Here is a 12232-nt window from a genome sequence, read left to right on the forward strand (position 1 = left end):
TATCTGTGAAACTGCCCAGAGATCCCTCCTAAGTGTTTACAATTTTTATTATTTTTCTTTTGGCAAAGTCTCTTTAGAAATATCAGTAGTAACACAGTAGTCTTAAATAATTTAGAAAATGGAAGATAGTTTGAAAACAAAGTTGTCTCTAAATGCTTGTGTCAGATGAAGACTTACTGTACTTCTTAAGTATGTGTATTAGAATGAGCTGTATGACAGTGTGAATTCTGACAATGTAGCTAATTAGATGAAGATGTAACTAGTCTCGTGTGCATTGAAATGGTCTAAAATGGTCTGCATTCTTCTGCTAGATCAGTACAGAAGACCATACTGGATTTTTCTTCCTTAAGAAAGTAGCAGTAAAGCTGGTATAAGGGGATCTCCAGTCCCAGTACACTAAAGAAAATGTATCCCCATCTCTTGAACATGTATTTGTCTCATTCAATGCCATGTTGTAAGCAGAGACAGTATCTGCTTGTCTACTGTTATATGCCTCAGGATTCCTTTAATTAAAAAAAGAAAAAAGCCTTAATTTAATTTTGAATACAGTTCAGTGGTAGTTGTCACTGATTCAAGTACACAACAAAGGACCCCCCTGGTCTGTTTAAAAAATGTTTGGTGTCTGATAGGTAATTAAAGCTGTTCCTCAATTCTCTAACTAAAGAAAGCAATTGAATGAAACACAAGTTTCAATATGTATCCAAGGGATCTAAGTTTCAACTCTGAATGCGAACTGCAAATAAAACAGTTTTTTTTGGCTCTTTTTGCAGAGCATATGTAAAATTCTCTTGTCCTTGTTGAAATATATGAATTTTCTGGCTCTGTTCTGAGTTGTTTTTGTTGTTTTTTTTTTTTGTCAGATACTATAATGATGGTGGTATTTAAATTTCTGGTCCTTTGTTAAATCCTGGAAGCTTATTTTCACAGCTATAGAAGCTTGCTGACAAGCAGGTAGTGTTTCTGCTTTCTTCTGTTGTCCTCTCTCACCTTACAAACTTTTACAAACTTACTTTTTTTCCCACAGCAGCCTAAGCCTTTCAGATTTCTATTAGTTCTTAGAAGCCTTTTTTGTGATCTTTCTAATGTATTTGTTATCTAAAGCAATGTTCTCCTAATTAAGCAAAACTATAGGAAATAAAAAACAATCATGTTACTTTAAAATAATTGCTTATTTAGGGACTACAGTCTTCCTTGGCTTCCCGATACTTGTTTGTCCCTACTTCTGTTACCTGGCTGTGTCTATTAGCATCTGCATCCTCTTTGCATGCGGAATAGTCAGTTGACTTAATAAACATAATTTCAAAGGACTAATGCTAACCCAATGGTAATGGGTTAAGGAATCAAGGTCAGAATGACCTTTCTTTGTATTCTGGATTGTGGCTTTTAAATATAATATAATTACTACTTGGATTGGTGGGGTTTTTTTGTTTGTTTTGTAGTTTGGATTTTTTCAACCAGAATGTGAAGTCTTAATCAGAATGTACCACTAGCACCTGCATATTTCAATAGTATGAGCTGTTTTGGATTCTGGGGAGCTTTCAATAGGGGTATAGTTCCCTCATCTATTACTAATGTATCTTTAATATAGCATGGTTCATATACTTTAAGTTTATGTATTTTTAAACTCAATAAAATTACTTAAACCCATTTCCTTGAATCATGGTGTCTTCATGGGCAGAAACACGATGTGGAAAACAATAAATATGCATCTCCAAGTGAAACTAGGTATGTTCATGATTCTCTAGCAGCAGATCAGTTCCCTGACGGTCTTCACTGTTAATCTGCTGTGTAAAGGAAAGAAAACAAAACATTTCTTACAAGTTGTGTAAGAAAAGGAATATAAATTAATTTGTCTCAACCTTTTAGAAATAGGCTTTCTTAAAACTCTAAGGAACAGAGGTATGTTTTACTTTGACAACTGATTTATGCACCTAGGTAACTCTTTGCTATCAGTTTTCCCAACCAGCTTTTGGTTACCTCAAGCATTAAAGGATTTTATATGACCTTTTACTTATTTTTTAGCCTAGTTTCTGGAAAATAATTTGTGATGCTGTAGAAGCTTGACAGTGCTTGGTGTATAGCTTTGTTCTCTTCCCTGAACTGTTGTTTTTTCAAATTTGTCATCAAAAAACTCACATCACTATCAAGAATTGGGTAGTTCTTTGGAGTGCTTCTTTATGGAACTGTGGAGCCATGGTCTGAACCACTGATTGAGCACCTGAAGAAAAGATCCAGTCAGCACAGGTGAAGACAATTCACCTGTGTGACCAGAAGCAGTAGAGCCAGGCTCAACTGCTCTTAGACCTCATTTGAGGACTGACTGCCACTGGGTCCCATCCTGTTCAACATCTTTATCAGTGACCTTGATGAGGGGATAGCATCCACCCTCAGCAAGTTTGCTGATGATAGAAAGCTGTGAGGAATAGCTGAAATGACAGAAAACTGTGCTGCCATTCAGCAAGACCTGGACAGGCTAGAGAGTTGGACAGAGAGGAGCCTGATGAGGTTTAATATGAGCAAGTGTAGAGTCTTGCACCTAGGGAGGAATAACCACATGCACCGGTACAGGTTGGGGTGTGACCTGCTGGAGAGGAGGTCTGAGGAGAGGGACCTGGGTGTCCTGGTGGATGACAGGCTGGCCATGAGCCAGCAGTGTGTCCAATGGGATCCTGGGGGTGCATTAAAAAGAGCATGGCCAGCAGGTTATGGCAAGTGATCCTCCCCTTCTACTCTGCCCTGGTGAGACCTCACCTGGAGTATTGTGTCCAGTTCTGGGCTCCCCTGTACAAAAAAGACAGAGATCTCGCAAGAGTCCAGCAGAGGGCTTCAAAGATGATAAAGGGCCAGGAACACCTCTCTTATGAGGAGAGGCTGAGAGACCTGGGTCTGTTCAGCCTTGAGAGAAGAAAACTCACATGTGGATCAGATCCCCTCTTTAAATATCTAAGGAGTGGGAGGCAAAGGGATGAGTCTGCAGTGTGTGGCGATAGGACAAGTGGAAACAGTCACAAACTGAAGCACATGAAGTTCTGCACAAATGTATGCAGGAACTTTTTCACAGTGTAGTGACAGAGCAGTGGCACAGCTGCACAGAGAGGTGGTGGAGTCTCCTTCTCTGGAGACGTTCCAGACCCGCCTGGACGCCTACCTGTGCAACCTGGGCTAGGGAGCTGCTTTGGCAGGGGGTTGGACTCCGTGATCTCTGAAGGTCCATTCCAGCCCCTACAGTTCTGTGATTCTGTGATATGTGTGTAACATTTTTCTGCTTTTCAGATTTGCGGATTAAAAATTTACTAGGGGATTAAAAGGCACTTGTAAAGCTATCACAGGTCAGGCATCAGCAACAACTGCAGTTAGAGAAAACACACAAGGCTATTGCTTTTTGTAATTCTACAGTTAATGTCAGGGCAATACCATTACTGCTGGCATCTGATGTCTGTGAAAATCTGAATAGCCTGCTTAATATAAAATGTTAAGAAAACTTAAGTTTACAAAGTTTGGTCACACTAAAATAATGACAGGACAAATTCCATTATCAGCTACATTGAAATCGTTACAGGACATTCTTAAATGTGTCTGGTTTAGAAATGAAAGAACATTTCCTCACAGGCAGTATTCTTTGACTATCTATTAAAATGTGAAGGCTAATCTTCCTCTCCTGACCCTAAACAATGTAATCTTGCATAATCAGTGATACTGAGAACATGCTTCTGTACTGTATTTCCTACCTGTTAAAAAACTAATTTATTAGGTAAATAGCTAAAATGTTTATTGCTTCACTCTTGGATTTGCAGAGCAGGTTGTTTTGTTAAAGATGGAAAAAAGTTAAAATCTTTTTCCCTATTGTTTTTATTTTTGACCCTCAGAAAGTTGTCTGCCTTTGTGTAAACAGAACAACTTTTACAAACAGTAACATCGTTGCTCCACCAGAAGCTCACAGGCTTTAGAGCGTCTATGTCATTGACCTTAAAAACTACAGCAAATGCCACATCTGTTGTGGTCTATTCTGCTCTAGAGATTGGGCATTTTGGGAATCCCTGTTAGCAAGGACCTATCTGTCCCAGTGTTTCTCTGTAGTGGATGCCCACTTGCAGAAGGTTTGTGTCTGTCCCTCCAGTCTGAAAGACCTTATCAGGACGTTTGTGGTAATGTGTTTTTGTCCTGTGGTGGTCTACCTTCCCTACCAATTCATGCATGAGGTCATAACTTCATGTGGGAATGTCTATCTGATCAGCACTTTCATATAAGGAGCCCTTTGAGCAAGGGCTAAGATTTAAAAGCACACTAAACTGGCTATTACCCAGTTTTCACCTACACTGAAACAGGCACCAGTTTAGCAAGACTTCAAAGCATTAAAGACAGATGTATAAATATTTTGAAATGAGCAAGATGATGTCCTGAATTTTATTTTATTCTCATACCAAGATTCACAAAAATTATGGGTAGAAGCTGAACTTTCTGAGACAGCTTTAAGTTTTTAAGAAGAAAAACAACAATTCAAAAGAGAAAATTGCAAAAGAATAAACCAGGAGTCAGAGAATGACAATTCAGCATCACTGAGGAGCTGTTCCAGGGGAGACCAACTTTCCCACCTGACCGGATACTCAGAATATAGTCCACAGGTGTTTTATCATATGTGCTGAACATACAAGAGCTTAGCCTTTATGCTCTTTAAATCCTAGTTATCTTCTGTGTGTGCTACAGCAAAACCGTTGTACACACAGGGTCTCTGCCTAGCAAGAAAAGCCCCAAATAGCAAGGAAGAGGCAATGGTTTCTGTGTCATCATCTCAAAATCCAGAGCATCAGGGATCGTAAAGCACAGACATCTAAATGACTAGACAGTCATTCACCAGCTTGGGCTCTGTGCTGCCTCTCCTACTGGAGCTGGTGATGAAGGCTCTCCTCAGGAGAAAGCAGCCATTTTTTCTGGATAAAAGGGAAGAGTGAGAAAATAATGTCAAAAGACAAGATTATAGGATGAGTCAAAAGGAAAAGCAGACTTCAGGAAGAAAAGCCAGTGTCAACTATTTCCAGCTACAAAAAAAAGTAAAAGCTGTTAATAAGATAAGCAGTAGCATGAAATCAAAGTGAAAAGCATGATGGCCCACACCTTCTCTGTGGCAATGTATTTATGAAATTTTACTGTTTGTTACACATTTTCCCAGAGAAAAGATCCCAGGCTTTTTGACCGGTAACCTGTAACTGGCTGATAAGACTTCTTTAGATGTGGTCTTAATATAATTTCCTATTTATATATTTATTTATATATTCACAGAATTGTAAAAATTGTAAATTGTAAAACTGTATTTTCTACCAGTGAGTAAGTCTGATAGAGTAAGAAAGCTTTTAAGGTTCAGTTCATCCAATCGCTTTCCATGTGGGAGATGACTTTGGTATTCACAAGATGCAATGGATTGCAATCAAACATTTTTCATTAACACCTCATTTTTTACTGTAGTCATTTGTCTCTGTAAGGTGAATGGAAACAGCTTACTGCAAATTCACTTTTCACAAAGGTTCCCTGGCACAAATTCCCTCAAAGAGTTTCACAACAGTTCAGGAACTGAGCCTTCAAGTATTTGATGTCCTCCACCCAAACACAGCTTTGGAAGAAGGTGCAAAAGCTCTAAGATGATCAGATACAGGATGGTTGTCTTCTTGACCACTATTTGTATTTTTACACTAGTTACTGAATTCACTTAACTCTGAAATGAATGACCCGAGTCTTACCAGAAAAATATTTTACATCCAATTATACCCTGCATCCTGCAGACATCAAAGCCATTATCGTCACTGAATTTTTAATGAGCATGTCATAGATGATATAATTGTTTTGGACCACAGGATGAACAAACGGCTCACTGCTCTTCCTCCATTCTCCATCATCTCCTGTTTTCCTTCAGTTTCTCAAAAGGTAACTTCTATTTTCACACTGGTCAGATATCTCAGATCCATCAACTGTCTTCACAGTTTTCTTGACCAACTGGATTGTGTTTCACAAATGACACTTCAGCTGTTTGCTTTTCAAGTTACTAGGAAGATAACAGAAAATACCAGATAGCACTTAGGTAATCCACTTCATCGAATTCACCTTATCTTACTTGTTATGATGACAATTCAGTGTTTATTTTTATTATTTAGTGCCTATGGTATGTTTTATTCCACACTTCAGGGAAACGTTAAAATGCTTTCTGTAGTGGAAAATGTCAAACATCTATACAGCTCTAGAAATTAGGTGCCAGATTTCTTGCATTAAGATATAAAGCCTTTGTTACCTTCAGGAATAGTGGTGTCTTTTGTTTGATTGTTTAGAATTTGTAGTTTTCTACTCATAAACCATACACAGGCAGTTCAGTATTAGTCAATGGACTGTGCCACAGCTAACTGGACCACTAACAAGGACGTGCTCTTTAATCTAGCAAAGATACAGCAATTTTCATAACATTTACAAAATATTTGCTATGTAAGAATATCTAGAGCTAGAACCTAATTCATGTTCTCAACATAAAGAAATTGGATACTTAATTTACAGGAAAAATTTACATTCCAGGTACAGACAGAACATAATAATTGCATTCTCGCACACACAGAAAAAAAATAACAGAATTCTTGAGCATCACCTGAAATACCACTTGGCAACATGAAGAAATAATTGGTTACTGTAGTGCTACTATTAATTCTGAAAATTAAAATCTGTTCTTTGACTTTAAAATCCAGTAGACTGATGTAAGCAATACTCCTTTATCATTCCTTTAATATTCCTTTATCCTCCCAGTGCAAATGCATGAAACTCAGTTCTTGCATGATGTGTTTTCTCTTATATGATTCATTATTACATTTCAGAGTTTTATGGACTTCCTCTATATGGCTTCACAAACATTTCCTTTCCAAGTTGGGAGTCCTAGTTTATTCAGCAGTTGCACTCTTCTAATCATTGCTGTTTGTACTATTCAAGACAACCAGGACAGATCACACAGAAGGAAGACTGTTCCTTTAGACCATGGATGTCTGACCTGGCCCACACTGAGTGAAGAGTAATTGTCCTGGGCCATATGTAAAATATAGTACAGTTAATGTGTATAAGTAATATTTTAAAAGGAGAGAACAAAAGCATAAAATTAATGAGATACTAGACCTCATTTTTGTGAACGTACATCACTCTGGTTCTATGGCAGTGGTTGCAATTCCTTATGAAATGTCAAGGTGTTCAGAGATCTCTGATGAAATTTTACTCTTCCTTTACTCCATCCTTGATGATATTTGTTCACAAATGTACGTACTGACAGAAAGCGGTGACACAAATAAGGTGTGGTTGTGAAGTGAAGAATGTTCTTTTATGGTAAAATAAGGCTTGTAAAAGTCTGTTGAGACGTGATCAAATTCTTGAGTTGAATATCTGTTTGCAACTCTATTCATTTCATTCAAAAACTGTGCAGGTTATGTCAACTGAAAATGGAGTCACAAATGTGCAAAAAATTGATTTGTTCAGCATTCTTGAAACCTACTCCTTTGTCATAACGGAAAGTGTGGCTGCATATTTTTCATTATTTGTAGTACTGTGTTTAGTCAGTGTATCCATGTATATCTTCTAGTCTTCACATTGGAACAAGTAGTTGTACCAGACAATGAAAATGTCACCTTCATATAAAAGAGTGAACACAAGTAAACAAGTTTCTACTTACTACACTTACATATTCTTTGCTTAGATGTCTTTCAAAGATTACTGCAAATGAGGAAACTCTTAAAAATGCAATGCTCAATTGACAGTACAGAAAGGCTGTGTATAAACTCGGAATGTATGAACAACATCCACAATGACACAATGAAATGTAGGTACAGGGAGAACACACAAAAATCAGAACATACTCAGTTTCTCCGAGTTAACCACACTAGAAGTACGATCTGCACTTTGCAGAAATTTGAGTGCATAAACTGTGACTAGTGAATTTCTTTTGCTAAGCCATAGGAATTGTAAGGGATCTCTGGAAATCATCCAGTCCAATGCTCTGCTAAAGCAGGTTCCCTACAGTCACCCCATCCAGGTGGGTTTTGAACATCTCCAGAGAAGGAGACTATAGAACCTTTCTGGGCAGCCTGTTCCATTGTTCTGCCATCCTCAAAGAAGCTTTTTGTCGTTTATATGGAATTTACTGTATTCCAGTTTGTGCCCATTGCCCCTTTTCCTGTCACTGGGCACAGATGAATAAAGCCTAGCTCCATCCACTTGACACCTACCCATTCACTATTTATAAGTATTGACAAGATTCCCCCACGCAGTCTTCTCCAGGCTGAACAGCCCCAAATCTTTCAGCCTTATTTCATAAGGAAGGCCCCTCATCATCTCTGTATCCCTTCACAGCACTCTATAAGTTCCCTTTTACTTGAACTAAGGAGCCCAGAACTGGATTCAGAACTCCAGATGTGGCCTCAGCAGGGCAGAGTAGAAAGGGAGGAACACTTCCCTTGAACTCTTGGCCACATTCTTGTAAATGCACCCCAGGATCCCATTTGCCTTCTTGTCCACAAGGGTACACTACTGGCTCATGGCAAACTGGTTGACTACCAGCATACTCAAGTCCTTCTCTGTAGTGCTCCTTTCCAGCAGGTCAGCACCCAATCAGTACTGATGTATGCAGTTATTCCTCCCCAGGTGCAGAATTTTACACTTGCTGCTGCTGAATCTCAGCAAGTTTCTCTCCGCCCAGGTCATACTGAATGTCAAAAGATCTTGACAGGTTCCTGACAAGTACATTTTGCTAGTTACTGAAAGACTGAATTTATGTCTTGAAATATTATTTCAGCTACAGTTTTTCAGCTATTCTTGTTCTACTATTCTTCAAAAAAGGCACAAATGCAGAAATCATTAGTGTTGCATATAAAACAATGCAAGGGCTTCCATGCATTTGACACGAAGAAGAATTAAAAACAGCGCAGACCTTAAAACAGAAATGAACATTAAATCTTTAATTATTTATATAATTCCTTCAGTGTACCTTAGTTGGTAGAAACTTATGTAAAATATATATATATATATATATATATATATATATATTACTCTTCTCCCTAAGGAAAAAAAAAAAAAGAAAACTAACATTTATTCAAAAGAAGTCTGGTGATAGGACAAGAGGGAATGGTTTTAAAGTAAAGGAGGGAAGATTTAGGTTAGATGTTAGGAGAAACGGTTCACTCAGAGGGTGGTGAGGTGCTGGCACAGGGAAGCTGTGGTGCTCCATCCCTGGAGGCACTCAAGGCCAGGTCGGAAGGGGCCCTGGGCAGCTGAGCTACTGAGTGGCAGCCCTGTCCATGGCATGGAGTGCAACTGGGTGGGTGTTAAGGTCCCTTCCAGCCAAAGTGATTGTGTGATTCTATGATAATGCCTTTACAAATAACTCTACACCGAGTTAGCAGTTCCTAAGGCACACCAGAAGCTAATTCACTTGAGTGTATGGCAGTGACAAGCTGACATCTCAGTGACATCGTGACAGCTGCCATGCCATGGGGACTGTCGCAGGGCCTGCTCGTTCTGTAAGGAAGGTAAGCAGCACTTTGCACCTCAGCACTTGAGGCCGACTGAGCATAACGTTTGCGGCCCGCAGCCTCAACGGCTGGCGCGGCACACGGCACGCGGTGCGGACGCCACCGCGCATGCGCGCCGAGGGGACGGTCCCGACCGTCGGCCTCCCGCCCCGCCCCGGAAGTGGCGCAGCGCGGTCTCGTTCCGAGGTCGCGGTGCCGAGACGCGGTTTCGTTTCTCATCCGCCGCGCGCTCTGCTCCCTTCCGGCTGCTTCTCTTCTTCCGGCCGGCAGGAGCGCGGCGCCAGGCGGGGGAGCTCGCGGGTAGGCGGCAGACGCCGCCGTTGTCGCCATCGCTGCAGGACGGTTTCCGTCTCCGCGCCTTCCCAACATGGCAGCGGCGGGCGGTAGCCGCGGGGCCCGCAAGCCGATGCTGCTGTCTCCGCGCGCCAGCGGGGATCGCACCGTCTTTCTCTTCGACCGGCGCCAGGAGCAGGCGGATCCGGACGAGAAAGTGCTCAGCTACGGCAAGAACAACTACCGCGGCTTCCGCAGCGCCGTGTGCCAGGTGCGGGGCGGCGGGGAGGAGCAGGGGGGGGGGGGTGTAACGGAACGCGTCGCAACGCTTCGCCCGGCGCGCGCGGCTGGGACGGGTGCGGGCGCCCCAACCGACGCCGCCGTTCTCATCGCGGGGACGGCCGAGGGCAGCCGGCGAGCGGGCCCGTGCCGCCGTCGAGCGGAGAGGAGCGGCCTTGCCGTGGGGTGGCGGCCTCGCGGCAGCGCCCCACGCGGGGAACCGCGGGGCGGCAGCGCCGAGCGCCGCGGCGGGCGGGGAGCGCGGCGCGTTGTGCTGTCCAAGGTGGCGACGGCGAGCGGCGCCTGCTGTCCGCGCGGGGCTCTGCCTCGCCTCGCTGCGTTCGGTTCCCTTTCGTTAGGCGAAGCGCCGGCTCTCTCTGCCTTTCAGGAGCTGATTTGTTTTACTGAAATGCTAGTACCTTTATGCAGCGGAATGCGCGCTTTGTTCTTTAGGCTGTATATTTCTGAGGAAGATTACTTGGTTTGTGCTGCAACTGGGCATTGCTTTTCTGTGGCTGGAGCTGTGGGTGCTCAGTGTTACCAGGAATTCCTTCACACACCTACCTGTCCTTGCATGGTGGTTCTCCTAGGAAGTCTTGTTTTGAGATGCTAATTCTTCAGGATAGTAGAGCTGATGACTTTAAATACCTGTGCGTGGTGCTCGCCTTAGGGAAAAGGCTTCTGTTGCAATGTCTCTGGAAATTCAGAGCTGCCTCCATCACAGCTAATTTCTCTGTTACGACCATTTACGCCTTTGAGCTTTCATTATGCTCCACGTGTGATGTCTGATTCTGAATGCACCTCACTTTGTGTAGGGGATTGTTTGATATGGTCAATAAATACTGATACAGGGGAAGCTTTCATACTTGATATGTCCAGAAAGACTGACGTGTGATTTCACTGGAATGGGCTGCCCAGGGGGGTTGTGGAGTCTCCTTCTCTGGAGATACTCAAGGCCCGCTTGGACGCCTACCTGTGTGACCTGGTGTAGGGAATTTGCTTTGGCAGGGGGGTTGGACTCTACGATCTCTAGAGGTCCCTTCCATCCCCAACAATTCTGTAATTCTGTGATGTGTGCCACACTGACAGTGGGCAGGTTCTCTTGTTGGGCTTTCGGAAGAGCGTTCTGGCATCTCAGTGCCTCTAGCAGTTTTGCATGTTTTGTGTTTTCAAATGATTGTACTACTCAAAAGTGTTGAGTTGCTGGCATCTTGAAAGAAGCAACTAAATACTTCCATGAGAAAGATGATTCCCGTGATTGAGACAGGCTTTCCCTCTTTCAAGGTACTGAAAACTTATCAGGGAAGTGATGAAAGTTCAAGAAGAGATATCCTTTTGTTAAATAAGCTTTGAATTGTTTATGTAAGAAGTTGAATGCCATATTTGCTTTTCTCCATCTAAAGCTATTAGAGACCTTCCGAGTGCAAGAGCAGTCAAATGCAGTGTATCCAGCAGTGTTCATTCCCGTGGTTATCCTGTCTGGTGGCTTAGGCTCAGCACAGGCTTGTCTGTAGATATACTTTCATTTGTAGTTTGCCATGAGACTGAGTTGCTCTGCCATTGCAGTCACAGCAAGAGTGGACATGCATCTGCAAACTGGCCATGAGGATGGTAATGTCTGGCAAAGATGCTGTATGCGTGTTAAGCTTTTGGAGCTGATTCTGCTGGGAAAATCTCTATATACCATGAGAAAATTAATAGTAGGTTACGTGGAAGTTAAAGGAGAAGGTACATATTGGAAAAAACAGAGCATTAAATCTGATTGCCGTCTTTAATCCCAACTTGTGTAGCTAAGTAACTGATTGTTTAGACAAGAGAGTCAGCCACCGAGAGATGGGTTTAGGCATGTATTCGTTTCCTTGAATTATTGTCATGGAAAATAATGTCTGTTATTAAAATATTCATTATTCAGTTCTTGAGCTAATATTTGTTTTGTTCTTGAATCAAATTTTTATCACCTAAGGAATTTTGGTATTGTCTCCTAACAGTATGTTAATGCATGACAACATGGTTGGAAATGACTTTACATGCATACAAACTAGTCTTTACTTTTGGGGGAGGAGAGGACCTTCTTAAATTAAAAAAATAAAATAAAATAGAAAGATCATATATAGTCTTCATTATTATTCCACAGTGATCCT

At 41.8% G+C, this 12232-nt stretch overlaps 1 protein-coding gene across 2 annotated transcripts in view; it reads left to right on the top strand.

Annotated features, from left to right (window-relative positions):
• Positions 1–9870: 9870 nt before the first annotated feature.
• Positions 9871–12232, top strand: part of SMCHD1 (structural maintenance of chromosomes flexible hinge domain containing 1) — a 74066-nt gene continuing 71704 nt past the window's right edge. The window contains exon 1 of one of the 2 annotated variants that reach the window (XM_065753178.1): positions 9871–10083. In XM_065753178.1, the coding sequence (XP_065609250.1) occupies positions 9907–10083 (177 nt within the window). In that variant the 5' untranslated portion in view covers positions 9871–9906. The remainder of the gene's footprint in view (positions 10084–12232) is intronic. The other variant, XM_065753179.1, reaches the window with a different exon arrangement.

The sequence above is a fragment of the Cyrtonyx montezumae genome, unplaced genomic scaffold (genome assembly GCF_038088225.1).
Source record: "Cyrtonyx montezumae isolate F1298 unplaced genomic scaffold, pur_monq_1.0 scaffold_8, whole genome shotgun sequence".
Lineage (NCBI taxonomy): Eukaryota > Metazoa > Chordata > Aves > Galliformes > Odontophoridae > Cyrtonyx > Cyrtonyx montezumae.